At 28.5% G+C, this 15,434-nt stretch overlaps 1 protein-coding gene across 1 annotated transcript; it reads left to right on the top strand.

Annotated features, from left to right (window-relative positions):
- Positions 1-6,659: 6,659 nt before the first annotated feature.
- LOC135926914 (uncharacterized) lies at positions 6,660-15,252 on the top strand. Its single transcript, XM_065462846.1, has 4 exons — positions 6,660-6,914; positions 8,927-8,993; positions 14,533-14,756; positions 15,145-15,252. The coding sequence occupies exons 1-4, from the start codon at positions 6,660-6,662 to the stop codon at positions 15,250-15,252; spliced, it is 654 nt and encodes a 217-aa protein (XP_065318918.1).
- Positions 15,253-15,434: the final 182 nt, after the last annotated feature.

The raw sequence follows: 15,434 nt of genomic DNA, 5'->3' as shown, positions 1-15,434 counted from the left end.
GCCATCACTTAGTTACATTAGGATTAATAATAATTATATGTTTAATATATATACTTTTAAAATTTTTATGTGTAAAATGAAAATACAGGGAAATAAAAATTTTAAGAAAGTATATTATAATAATAAAAAGAGATGGGATTCTCATAATTTTAATGGTTTTAATGAAAATGTTTGTTATCATGAAGATAAAGTTAAAACGGTTGATTATAGTTATAATCTGAATATAATGAAATATAATGCTTTTAAATGGGAAAAATATCCTGGGAGCATTGTGAAATATGCAAATAAAAAAAATGTTGATAATTTTAAATGGGAAAAATATCCTCGGGATATTATTAAAAAATATAGTAATATTAGTAAAAAGCCTCGAAATTCCGAGTTGAATTTAGGAGGAAATTTAAATTCCAATGAAATTGATATTTCAGATGGAATAGATATCGATCAGCTCCTTAAAACTTGTGAAATTTTAAGGACTGATGGAGTAAATAGACCGGGTCAATGTCCCAGGGTTCAATTGAAAATTGACTGCAGGTATATTGATATGCTATTTGACACTGGTGCGAGCATTTCTATAATGTCTTGTGAAAATTTTTATAAATATTGGCCTAATGGCGTAATTATAAAGGAAAATATGTGTTTAAAACAGTTCGATGGTTCTGAAATTGAAGTTTTGGGTAAAACTCAAAACTCAGTGGGATGTGGTTTTTAATGATACTACCATAAGTTTAGATTTATGGATACTAGGAAAAGCCGTGGAAACTATTATGGGGTGGGATTGGATTACCACTGGACCCTATAATAATTATTGGGATTTGTTTATTATTGATAGCGAATTGGCTAGTGATAATGTTGAAAGAAAATTAATGGCGGATAGCCTCCGAAATGAACTTCAGAAAAAAGGGATGTCTAAATTATTGAACGATGAAAATAGGATTGTCGTTAATAATAATTTTATTGAAACTCCCGAAAAGGTAGTGATCAGTTCTGATCATACCGAAATAAATGGTAAAATTGATAGGGATCAATTTATGGAAATGGAAATCGATGGATTAAAGAAGATCGATCTGGCTATACCTATTTTGGTTAGAAAATATGGTATAATTTTTGAAGAAAAATTAGGACGTTTAAATGATTATCAAGTAGACGTTAAGCTTAAAGAGGGTTTTTCACCCATCTTTTTGGCTTGCAGAAGAGTTCCTTTTGAGTGGAAAAGGGAAATCGATGAAGAATTGGATCAATGGGTTAGAGATGGCATCATTATTCTTGTGGAATATAGTGAGTGGGCCACACCATTGGTACCTGTTAGAAAATCGAATGGAAAGTTAAGGTTATGTGCTGATTTCCGTGTAACCTTAAATAGATGGGTAGTGAAGGTAAAATATCCATTGCCTAGGATTGAGGAGATTTTGGCCAGTTTAAAAGGTGCCAAGTATTTTCCCAAAGTTGATTTTTCTTCGGCTTATTTGCAATTGCCTTTGAAAGAAGAAATTCATAAATTATTTACAATAACGACTCCGAAAGGATTATTTGCCTTTTGTAGGCTACCGTTTGGATTAAGTGTGTCAGCACCGATATTTCAGCGTACTATGGCATCAGTTTTCCAGGGCCTTGAAGGAGTTTATTATTATATGGATGATGTGTTGGTGACTGGCATAACACCAGAGCAACATAATCAACGTTTGGAAGAGGATTTCAAGCGAATTCGTGATAAAGGTCTGAGGGCCAGCAAAGAAAAGAGTGTTCTTGGGGTAACGGAAGTTATCTACTTAGGACATCAGATAAATGGAACTGAGGTGAAACCTCTTGAAAAAAATTTAAAAAATATAACGAATATGAATCCGCCAACCAATAAAGCGAAGTTGCAATCATTTTTGGGTATGGTAAATTATTATCATCGTTTTGTGGAGGATTTTGCGAAAGTGGCATCTCCATTGTATGGTTTATTAAAAAAAGGTGTTCATTTTGTGTGGAAAATTGAAAATGCTTTTGAGATTTTAAAGGAAAAATTGGTGAGGACCGATTTTAGTATGTTTTAACAATGATTTAGAGATCATATTGGCGGTTGATGCGTCCAATAATGGGGTTGGAGGGGCATTGTTACATTTAATGGATGGTGTGGAAAGACCCATCATATTTTTTTCGAGAGTTTTCAGGGAAGTGGAAACTAGATATTCGGTTATTGAACAAGAAGCCCTAGCGGTTATCTTTGGATTAACCAAATGTCGTGAATATTTGATCGGTAAAAGATTTATAATTTACACGGATCATAAGCCGTTAATTCATTTATTTAAGAAGGATACCCGGTTGCAACGTTGGTTATTACTGGTGGGAAGTTTTAATGTGGAAATCAGATATCGCAGGGGCAAGGAAAATTGTTTGCCTGATATTTCTAGGTTAGGATCCAGTGAAGTTTATCTTGACGTTAACAAAAGTATAATAGTGAATGAAGAAAGGGCATTAATTTGTTCTTTATCACATATATTAAAGGGTGGTCCTACGAATTGGGAGGATCTTAAAAGCAATACCTTAAGGGATAAGGAATTGGGTCGAGTAAAATTACCTTTGACGGGACAAGAACCGTGGAAAAATAGTAGTAAAGTTTATAAAAAGATTGAAAAGGAATTGTCCGTAGTGGATGATTGTTTGATGCGGGGTAATAGAGCCGTAATTCCGTTGAAATTACGGAGTAAAATTTTACGATTGTTGCATGCAGGACATCAGGGTCGAGATAAAATGAAATCTTGGGCTCGTGAGTATGTATGGTGGCCTGGAATGAGCAATGATATTGAAAGAATTACGAGGAGTTGTATTCCATGTAATTCGTGTGCCGCTATGCCCCGGAAGGAAATAGGCAGTTATTGGCCGAAACCTGTAAAGCTATGGGAGCGTATTCACGTGGATTTCTTTGACTTAAACAAGAAGTCGTATTTTTTAGTTGTTGATGCATAATCTAAGTGGATTGAGTATGAAGAGGTTCATGGATTAGCCACTAGGATTGTTATCAAAGTGTTACAAAGGTTATGGGCTAGATTTGGGATTCCAAAGACAATTGTGTCTGATGGAGGTCCGGCCTTTGTAATTGAAAGTTTCAGAGATTTTTGTAATGCGTTGGAAATTAAACACGTATTAGCTCCACCATATCATCCCAGTTCCAATGGACAGGCATAGAGAATGGTAGCTATCGTGAAAAATTGGATTAAAAAGGCCAAACAAGAGAATAATGATGTTTGGATGGCCCATTTATATTATAATAATTCCAGAAACCGGGAGGGAATTACGCCGGTGGAGTTATTTTTGGGAAGAAGGACTAGAATGCCGTTGGATTTCTTAAAATCCAAAGATGGGGCTGGTGTACCTTCGGTTGATAAGATTAAAATAAAATATCCTGTGGGGAGAATTATATGGGCCCGTTTGTTTGATAACAAAGGGAGGAAATGGGAAAAAGGTCGTATAGTAGAAAACCTGGGTTCCAAATTAAATGAAATTTAGCTAATAAATGGAATTACGGTGATCAGACATAATGATCACATAAGGTTAGGAGAAAGTAAGAATGGATAACGATAATATGGAAGCATGCTTAAATATTAATCTTATCTTATTTTTTCCGGAATCTTAGATTTTTGTGATTATATAGCATAATATGTTAATTATGAATAATGAAAATATTGATTCTTTTGGGATACTCTGATAACGATACTCGCGTAGTATTGGGGGTAAGTTACTGTAATAAAGATAGAGGTAGGCTCATTTATGATTAAGTGCTAATGGAATTCATTAAAGGATGCTTAATTGAAACATTGAAAAGTCTGGAAAATAAAGAGAGTTTTATATTTCAGAGGGAGAACTCAACATCCTATAATTATACGGGATTATAATCAAGTCTCGGGGTTAATGAATGGCAATGGCGATTTTTTTTTGTGTTTTCCCCTGAAGGAAGAGATTCCTTTTTAATCATGTAATTGATAAAATTAGTGGAGTACAAGACAAGATTACGTAGAGTTATTTAATTGATTGCGTAAATTGATAAGATTAGTAGAGTACAAAACAAAATTATATAAATTAATAAATTAGTTGAATACGGAACAACTGGGGGTGTTTTGGTAATTTATGCTTTCGGTAAAATGGTAATAAAGGCCATCGGAGGAAAGTATTTTATTAATTTATTGATGGTTTTATATACTCGAGTATCCTCATTGTAGAGCAATAGGAGTATAATAATAAATTAAATGGTATAAAGAGGGAATCGTTTATGATTATGTTATATACCGAGCAGTTGTTTTTTTTCAAGGAAAGAAAAGAAAAAGTTTAAAAAAAAAATGTAAATTTTTGTGATGGATGGTCATTGGAAAAAGAAAAAGAAAGTTATATTTTTTTGTTTTCACGGACGGTTCACTTTGATGTTGCTATGGTTATAATAAAAAACTTCAAATTGTTGTTATACAATAAAAAGACTTTAAACTTTGACCTTATGGTTGAACTAAGACTAACTTTGACCTTGTGGTTGAACAAATGGGATTCACAAAAGTGAGAAGACAATTCTAGAAAAAATTTCCGGTCTCAATTGACGTTATGGAGGGCTATCGTTATTCAGATCAAGCCAAAGATTACCTGATGAATATCGTTATTCAAATCAAGCCAACGATTAAATGCTGACTATCGTTATTCAAATCAAGCCCACAATCGCATGACGATTATCGGTACAACTAGTAATCAAGCTCAAGAGTATATAAATATGGAGTAAAAGTAGACAACTGGATATCCGTATTTTTCCTTATGAATATGATATAAAGAAAAAATTCTCTTATCATGACAACATAATTAGTAATTTAATATTTTTCAAAATGTATATTAAATATTATATTTAATGGTGAGGAATGTCGCCCATAAAGGGGTGACATGTCCTAGTATGTTATATTAAAAACGTATATTCCCATTTAATTTTGTTAAACATCAATCAGATAGATTGAATACATCTGATTGGGGAAAAAATTATTATTATTATATGTAAAGAAAAATAATAATTATTATAATATATTTTTTTGGAAATATATTTTTGATTATTCATTATTAAAGTTTTGAAATTTAAAAAGAAAAAATATAATTATTATGAATTTATTTTTTCGATATATATTTTTTTGGAAATACATTTTTTATGGATTTTGATTGATTCTTTCTCTTTGATGATGAAAATAAAAGTTATGAAATTTGAGAAGAAAAAAATTATTTTATAAATTACGATACGTGTAAAGATATTACGCAAGCCTGAATATTTTGCTCAAAGATGGAACAAAGGTTTAAACAAATATTAATAAAATCTCAAGACCTAATATTTTTCTGGCCAAAATATTGAGTTAGCTGATTATCCGCTCAAAACGAATCGTTTAACAACACTAATCATAGGCCACACTAATTCTTGAAAAATGAATCTTATAAATTTCTTGTGTTTCTATGAGTTTCTTTAAATATGATACTAGCTTATTTTTAATTATTTCATTTTGTGAAAACCTTATTCAAGGCCATTGCAGTTTAAATACAGTATGTATATATAAGAAATGATATAGATCATTGGCGAAACCAAAAGGGGTAGGGGAAAAGGAGAAATCCCCCTATGGAACATATCATTTAAGCTAATAAAAATCTTCCCCTCAACAATCCTTTGCTTCCTTTTCCCCAAAGAATGAATACAATATGTTATTAAAATCATATTTAAAAATATAGAAAGTAAATAGAAAATACTGACTAAATAATAGAAAGAGAAAAATAGTATTTTTTTTCTTTTAAAAAGTAATTTTGTTTATTTCAAGAGATTTGTAAAAATCTGACATAAGTCAAGAATTGAGACTTTCAAATATTTTTACACATTGGATTTTTTTTCTCTTAAAAATACCAGTATTATATATTTTTTTTATTTGAAAGATTCTATCCATGAATCAAATTTCGACAAATACGCCTGCTCAGTCAAATTAATCGAGTCAACTATTTTTACTTCTTCAGCAAACCAAAAACGACTCTCATTGAATGGTTTGGTAAATTCTACAACTTTGACCAGAACTTACAGCTTAAAAATAGGCAGATTTTTTGGAAATGGGAATAGAGAATCTGGCTCATTTATTCATCCACATTCCGTTATGACACTCAAGTTAGAGAGGTCTAAAAGAGCTCGTGATTTCATATCCCCCGGTTTAAAAGTCATGACTTATTCGAAGGGAAAATTTGTTGAATACAACATAATGGATTATGTTGATTGTTTCTACCATGGCTATTTGACTCCAAAACACCATGATGATGACAATGTTAAGAGTAGTTCTATCAATAACGATAAGAATATGGTGAGGAGTAAAAAAATATCGGAAAAATCAAAAAACTTCTTGAAAGATTCTCTCAAAACACAGCAAAATACTTCGAAGAAAGAGAAAGTTGCGGAAAATAGGATTAGAGTAGTCGGGAATGCTTGCGGAGATAATATTAATGATTTGGTAAATGCATCCTTTAAATATTATTGATATAAATATAGAAATTTGCAGAAATTTAATTTAAAACTGTAAACTTTATTTTTTTTAACAATATGGTTATTATCCTTTTAGGTTTTATTTCTCAAGCTACAAAATAAACTATGGATCCTAGAACCGATGCATCCATTCGAAAAAAATAAAGAGGATATGTATAATAACTTTGTTCCTGAAGTTACCAGCTTCAGCAAACATTATCTATATAGTCATACCATAGTTAAACATTTATCGAAGCCGAAATATGAACATTTCAACCAGTCTAGAGTCGCTGTTAGAGAACCTCCTATAAATTATAATGACATTATAAAATATATGAATGAAACCCATAACTTATCGGCGACAGTCGAAGAGTTTGAAGAACATGCATATCCGAATTTATTGGTATCTGGTCAAGATCCAGTGGAGGTAATATAAAACTTACATTAATACCTATTGTACTGATATATAGAAATTTTATTATATGTTATTAAAATTGTGAATTTTTCTATTATAAATATTTGATTGGTAAAATAATGCTAATTTACGACCAAGAATGCTATAAGAATGTATCGTATAGATTTGAAATTAAATAATGCCTAGAGCTTGAAAGACTAAAGTATGCAAACTTATAGAAAAATAACTAAGATAAAAGTTCATCTTCAAGATTTAATTAGCATTATTTCTTAAATCGAAATGTAAAAATAATCTTTAGAAATTATTTGAGCTAATGACTTTATATACATGCAAAATAAATGTCATAATATTAAACATGGATTGTATACACATACCCTGATACTTGTAAGCAAATGTGTAATGTGTAATTTATTTTAAAAAAAAGTCAAAGCCAAAGTGATAATGTTTAATGAAACTTTATTTTTATCTATAAATTACAATCTATAATATAGTATTAAATTAAATTCATATTCTTTCTCAATATTATAGTCATAAAATTCTCCTGAAATGGTAACTTTTTGAATGGTTACCATGATATAAGAAAATATAAAACATAATCCCAAAATCGCACAACGAAGGAAAGATAATTTTTGTATAGAAACCTCCTAAAAATGCTTTTAAGGTAATGAAGAATAAATGTTATGTTTGTCAAAAAACAAATATTATGGTTACAGAAACTCTTAGTTACATTTTCAAAATGGTAGAATTGAAAGAGTGTGTTATCCTGTAACGTAGTAACTTTTTGCCAAACTCTGGCGACAATAATATAAATACAGAAAAAGATATTCAAATTAAAGAGAATGTTCAAACATCACCTTCATTTATTGTTAAATAGTTCTAAAAATTTCCCTAATAGCACTAACAATATAGAACAATAATGCATCTTTTTTGCCATCGTAACCAGAACAAAATGCACTAATCTTATAGCAAATAAAGAGACTGGAGCTTCTTAAACTTGCTAATATGGCTAAGATCTTTCGATACCTGCAAAAAGTAAAACTAACGTTTTTATTGATGGGTAAATATGGAATACCGAAAGAACATCTTCATGCTCAATAAATCTTGACAAAATCACATTTATTCGCGACGATTATAATTCAACTAAATTTGATTTTTAATTTATTTTTTTGTTTTCAAAGGTTATATAATAAGATAGCTGTTATATATAAATCTGTTTTAATATTACTAGTACTAATGAATCTAAAATATTATTGATGTGGCCTAGGTAAAAAGGCATTTTTTAATAGATATTTTATACATAAATTATATAGAGAAGGGACACAAAAAATATTAAGGAACTTTATTACCAATGATGGAATTAAGAGTGCTCATATTAATTATATAGAAATACAATACATTAAATTATAACACAAATTAATTATTAAAACCAGGCTCGTCGCTAATTTATTAGGCGGATACTACTCTACGTGTTAGCCGTCGAATAAATATAGAAAATTACCGCCACCGATTTATATCTCGGCTCCTTACTTCCATATCTGGTTAACTTTTTAACTTTAGCCAACGCCAGGAGATTGATTTCAGGAAAAAATTAGTCCTGCTAGTATCGAACCTGGATTGAAATAGATTCCTGTGCGTCCTCAGATAGGATCTGAGCCACATCCATCTGCCACTTGGAAAATCATGATTATTTTATAAATCAGTTTAATATATAAAAAATAATAAGTGAAATTTCATGGAATTTTTGGCATTATTTACCCATTGTTGAGGAATTTTGGCAGGGGGATTTTTATCCTATTACTATTATATTGTTTAAAAAGTCAGATCTTCCTAACTTTTCTTTTGGGAGCTAAGAATCGTAAACCATTGCAACAAAGAATTCAATAAATAAAACAGTAATAAAATAGCTATAAATATATAATCATAAATTTAACAATATGATGTTAAAAATTAGGTATATCTCTGATTGGTTAATCTAGTCAATATAATAATCATTTCCATGTTATACTTAATTTTTATAATTTCAGATTATGCCAAGAGTTATGATTAATTCCAACGGGTCGTATCTTAAAATCAAATGTGGGGTTAATAAAAGTAACTTTTAAATCTTTTTTTTTTATTAATCTTTACATTTCCGGGATCTGATCAAAGTGGGGTATTAGTCAATATTTAAGATTAAGATGTTCTTAGAATACCGTGCGATGCTTAAAAATATATTCATATACCGATATTCTGTCAAAAAATAAATATTTATAACATTTAAAATTTTGAAAACAAATCACTGCAATTTTTTTTAATTCCAAGGTGAAACAAGATTTTGAATCTTAAAAATGAGGTCCGTGAAGTTGGCCCCACACTTTTTGATTTTCAATGGTTTATCAGTTGGACTGATTTGTACCGTTTTCAGTTCGATTTGTACCATCACCGTTTTTAAGATATTCAAAGAACAAAATGGGGGGCCAACTTCACGACAGCCTCCCAACTTTTGAATTTAAAAATAAAAAGTGCATAGGTCGATAGAGGAGGATTTGTACCGTTTACAGTTCGATTTGTACCATCATCGTTTTCCAGCTATTGACCGTTAAAAATATGGCGCCAAAAATAAAATCACTCAAAATTAATTTAAAAAATTTTTTTAACGTACAACGGTAGATAATTTTTTTCTCTTCCTAATGAAGCCTCAAATTAAGCTTTTCTTAAATATTTAATTCGGAAATCACCATATTTTTAACGGTCAATAGCTGGAAAACGGTGATGGTACAAATCGAACTGAAAACGGTACAAATCATCCTCTATAGACCAACGTACTTATTATTTTTAAATTCAAAAGTGGGGGGGGGGCTGTCGTGAAGTTGGCCCCCCATTTTGTTATTTGAATATCTTAAAAACGGTGATGGTACAAATCGAACTGAAAACGATACAAATCGGTTACAAATCAGTCCAACTGATAAACCATTGAAAATTAAAAATTGTGGGGCCAACTTCACGGACCTTTATAAATTTGTAAAAGATCAAACCTTTATCATGCCAGCAACATTTAGATTATCCTTTTTCGATCAAATTAATATACAATAAAGACTTTATAAAATTACATTCTTTTGTTATTTTTGTAAAAAAACTTTTTTCTTCCTTTGATAATTTTTTAATACTTTGTTAAATAAAAATTTCAAATGATACAGGACAAATAGTGGTGACAATTGTCATAATATTCACTTTATTTTTTATATTGTGAAAATAGATAAAAATAAATATTATACATGTATAATAAGTTTAGTATAATTTGTAAAAGGTGACAATTGTTATAAAAATAATTCTAAAACATTTTTTAAAACTAATTTACCGTTTTACAGGAACTTTTTTTATGAGAGCACAAAATACGTAAAAAACATTTTTTTATATGTTGTTCTCATTAGTTCCAACATCATATAAAAAATAATTTAAAAAAATGATACTATATACTCCTATCACCGTTTTTTCGAACAAATTTTCATTTAAAACGAGAATTTATTAAGGAAAATTTTTTTTACACAAAAAATTATATATTAAAATCAGCGGATATCTAAAATTATTTAAAAAATTTATAAATAAATTTATTTGCTTAAAATTATTTCGTGCATAAATGGTATTGCATAAAAATATATTATAAAATAATCTTTTTTTTTTTTAATATAGGCTGTGTCCTAAATTTAAAATATATAAAAATAAAATAGTGTTCTAAATCATTTTTAGTCACTTACAAAAATTTATTTTTGTAAAAAATAATAGAAATTAATAAATTTGTATAAAAATTTTTTCAAAATATTTTTATTTGGGCAATTTTAATGAAAAACTAGTAAATATTAAAGTATGCAACTTTTTGTATTTTATTCTCGTTTTTTTGCTTTTTTATAAAAGAAATAATGGAAGATTTGGGACATGTTTCATAATTTTACTAATTTGCGAAAATTTATAAATTTTGAGGTTTTTTTCATAACATTTAGGACACAGCCATATAAAAATAATATCTATAAACTTATTTTTGAATAAAAAGAAGGTTGTGATCTTTATATAGAAAAGAATACTCATAGGATAATTTGCCTTATAAGATTTGTAAAGTAATATAGATTCAATTTTTTTTTAAAACAAGAAGGTGAAACATTAACTAATTTTTTTTCTAAATCAATCATCATTGTGTCATCTTGAAAACACTAAATGGAAATTTGTTCATTGATACAAAAAATATTAATTAAAAAAATGTAAATCGCATGTGCATATTAGTTTGAACTTGAAAAGAATATATTTTATTGATAATATATTTTTCTAAATGAATGATGAAAAGAGGAAACTAACTGTTAAATTGATTAGAACTGATCACTCCATAACAGATATAACTGATATTTTGGCTATATCGAGGCATCAAGTCAATCTTGCTTTAAAATAGTAATTCCGGCCGAGATTTTGCTAAAAATGGTGGAGGAAGATTTCCTAAAATTCAAAATTCGCATATCCAATATATCTTATCGTAATTTGACAATGACTGTTCTATAATACTAAAAAAAAAATTTCAAAAATTAAATTTTCCTGTTGGCTTATAGATAGTTAGCAATAATAGACCAACAAATAAAAAATCTTCACTAATCATTCAAGAGCGTTACCAACGTTCCAGAGCGCGCGAAGGAATATCAATGAAGTAATTTTTAAAAAAGGAACATTTATGTTATAAGATGCAGATTGTCAACATTGGAATAGAAATTGCTATTTTGTTGAACGGGATTTAACATATCATTGACCTATTTACGAATGAGCACATTAATGAACGACCAATTAAATCGATAAAAATGTTTAAATGGAGAAATATGAGCATGTGTTGCTGCATCTCCAAAAAATAATAATTCATTTTAAAATTTTACAAGGGGGGTATAATAGAATTAAAAACCAAAAACATTTAAACGAATTATTATTTATTCTTAAACTAAATAATATAATCAATTGTAATATAGCTGACGGGATCTCTCAAATTCCCTGGAAGCGAGGTCAATTCTTGGTCTGGGATTACTCTTGTATTGATCCATTGGCTCCTTCCAATCAATCCATTAACATTCTGGAGAACAAGGAGCTTCTAAAAATTGCAAAATATTCAGAGATATCCCAATCACTTATTCATTCCCATCATCTCCACTACCTTGACTACCTTTGGGAATCGTGCTCTTTCTTTCTTCAAGGAACTTGGATCGCTAATCCGCAAACTAACTGATGAACCTCGTGAAGGCTTCTTCTTAAGACAAAGACTCGCAATAGCAATTCACAGGGCCAATTACATCAGCTTCATTGGCAGCCTCATCTCACATGATGATTAGAATATATTTTATATAATTTTAATCTCCATAATAAAAATAAACATTAGTAGTTATAAAAAAAAATAAATAAAATATAGTTGTGTATAATGCTTCATTAAATCCCTCAACTGTTATATTTAATACATTCAACTATGAACTTTTATTTTTTTTCTCCTTGTTCGCCATTTCTTAACCAAATTGAAGAGATATTTAGTAAACTGAAAACTCTCTTGAGAAAAGGAGGACCAAATAACGAAAGTGAATTGATGAATTTAATAAATTTCTCAAATAAAAGTCAAACAATAATAATTTAACATATTGAAAATTAGTGCATAATAATTTTTTCCCCTTTTAAATCTATAGATAATTTCTTTTCAAGATTGTGTATAAGGGAATATATAAATCCTTTCTTAGCCAATGCTCATTAATTATTAAAGCAGCAATATATAAAAAAATTCATATATGTATTAAATATTAATTATTTAGCTATAAATTAATTTTTTAAGATCATTTCGATTATTTTAATACCAATGATGCACAAAATTATTATAGCCAAATAAATTAATTTAGAATTTTTTAAAATAATTTTATAGATATTCAGCTGACTTTTAAAGAATAAATCAAAAGCTTTAATGTAATTATTTTTTTAATAAATGCTCGTTTTAAATGAGAATTTGTTCGAAAGAAAGGTAAGGTATTGATATTTTTATTATTTATTTTCAAAAAATGAGAACAAAATATAAAAAATGTTGTTTGCGTATTATGTGCTCTCATGATAAGAGTTTTTGTTTGAAAACAATGGCAAACCCTGTAATAGATAGGAAATGTATAGTATATATACACACGCACAAGTGAAATTTAAGCAATAATGTGCATAATATACCTATAAAGTAACGATTAACATTTTTAATTTATATTTTAAACGTGTATTGAGTGGCTCCTATATCCCTCTGCTGGCGCCAGTTCTACCTAATGATTATCTCTCTATCTCAATGACATGTAACAAAAATTACCCCTTTGTATTTAAAAATAGATTTCTTCCTTTTATATCCAATGATAAAATAATTACATAAAGATTACTTTTTATTTTATTCCGGTTGGTATAACTTTCATATAAAAACCTTTCATATAAATAATTGCGACTTTATGGGTTGGTATAACTTTCATATAAAAACCTTTCATAAAAATAATTGCGACTTTATGTGGTTAATGAGTGAATGTATGGAAATATTCTAAATACCAACCTAATTTGCTAAATACCGACCAAAATATATTAAAATGTAATAAAACTCTTATTATTTAATATATTAATACGGAATCACGTGGTCGAAGCAGGCCTCCTATATATTATCCCCCCAAGGATGGAACCACCAAGTTAGAATAAGAAAAAAAACATCACCATTTCCGGGATTCGAACCCGGGACCATGGGATAAGTAAGCCAAGCTCTTGCCTTCTAGGCCATAGAGGCTTTCCAAAAATCACGATTTTTCAAATATATATTATAAATACGTTTAATTTTTTATATCCAATGGGTATAAAGTCGCAATTATCACAACCAATCATAAAAAAGTCGCAATTATTCTCAGTCGCAATTTTTTATATGAAAGGTTTTTATATGAAAGTTAGGGAAACGTTTTATTCCCCAAGAAATTTAAAAAATTATTTATTCAAATATTTGTGGATTATAATAAATGATAAAAAAAATTTAGAAGAAAAAAAGGATTATTTTATTTTTGGGATAAGTTGAGTCTGCATAAGTGGGCAGGTTTGGAATATTTTTTACAATTTTTAATTCAAATCAATAATTAAATCATGGTTTTTGTTAATTATTTTACAATTTCGGTTCATTTTATATTATTTCTTAAATCATACTGAAAAATGAATTAAAATTAGGTTAAATTGTTTTTTTTATAAATTTTGAATTTCTGTTGAAATATGAAATTAATTTTATTTTCGGGTTAGATTGAATTTTTTATTAAAATAGCTTTTGAAATGGCTTCAAAATTTTTTCCTTTTTCCTACTGGTCAGCATTAAGTAAAAATAGACTTTTGCAGGCTTCTAATAGGGGTCACTGAGGGTATATTGCTATCATTTTAAAGAATATGCATCTTTAGAAAGGTAATATATTATGCCTTTTTAAAATCTTTTTATTTTATTTTGGCATGTAGAAAACTATATTTTGGTATAATCATATATACTAGAGTCTTCTTCCTTGTTTACATTATTTATCAATAACACTAAGATTAGAAAAGATTTCTAATAATTTACACTTATAATACAATATCATAATTTTATTTTTACTCTCTATTTTAAAAGGATCAAACAACCGAATTATAAATATACCAACAAATTCTAAAACCTTATCAAGACAAGATCAGAACAAGCTCAGAAAGGGTAAAATACCTACGATTGAGGTGGCAGTTGTGGTTGATCAGGAATTGATCAAATCAATAAAATCTAAAATGTATCTAAAAAGGAACTTCTCTAGGAAAGAAATAAGAGAATTGTCTATCAGATTCATATTGAGTGCTTACCAAGGGGTAATGAATAAAATTGTTTTAGCTTGATGATTTATTATCGTGAATATTGATCTTTGGCATTTTTCAGTGTTGTTAAAGTTACTTTTTTCAGTACCGGGCGCGCTGAGAAAATATGGATAGCTAGCGCATTACTTCCCTATTTTATATATTAAATACCCATAAAAATTATTAAAATATATTTATAATTTTATAATTAATTCTAAAACCACAATCTTTTATTTAATTTAGTTTTGAATAAATATTTAATTAAAAATCTGCATTATAAATCGGTTTTCCAAATAATTTAAAATATCGACGATAGAAATTGATATTGAATATAATTTTGGTAAAGATTATATCGACAAAGTAAAATTCGCATATTTTAATCTCGATAAAAAAAATAACACAGGGTATAAATTTCGCTGTAAGATGTGCCAGGTGTATAAGTTGCGTTGTAAGATATACCGGAAGGTTTTATCATCAAACAAGACTAGTTTCAACTTTAAGAAATATTTAAAAGTATTATATCAAGCAAATTTACTATTATTTAGTAGCACAATATTTAATCTTTAAAATGAAATTTGAATTAATGATGTATATATAACAGATTTTAAGCAAGATGAGTTTATGTGAAAGTTGATTTTCTGACTCAATCCAAACATGATATGTTTCAAGAGAAGATATAATTCAAGATTTATA

Source organism: Gordionus sp. m RMFG-2023, chromosome 3, assembly GCF_954871325.1.
Source record: "Gordionus sp. m RMFG-2023 chromosome 3, tfGorSpeb1-WG-v2, whole genome shotgun sequence".
Taxonomy (NCBI): Eukaryota; Metazoa; Nematomorpha; class Gordioida; order Chordodea; family Parachordodidae; genus Gordionus; species Gordionus sp. m RMFG-2023.
The sequence above is the reverse complement of the archived record's forward strand: the minus strand, read 5'-3'. Positions and strand labels throughout refer to the sequence as shown.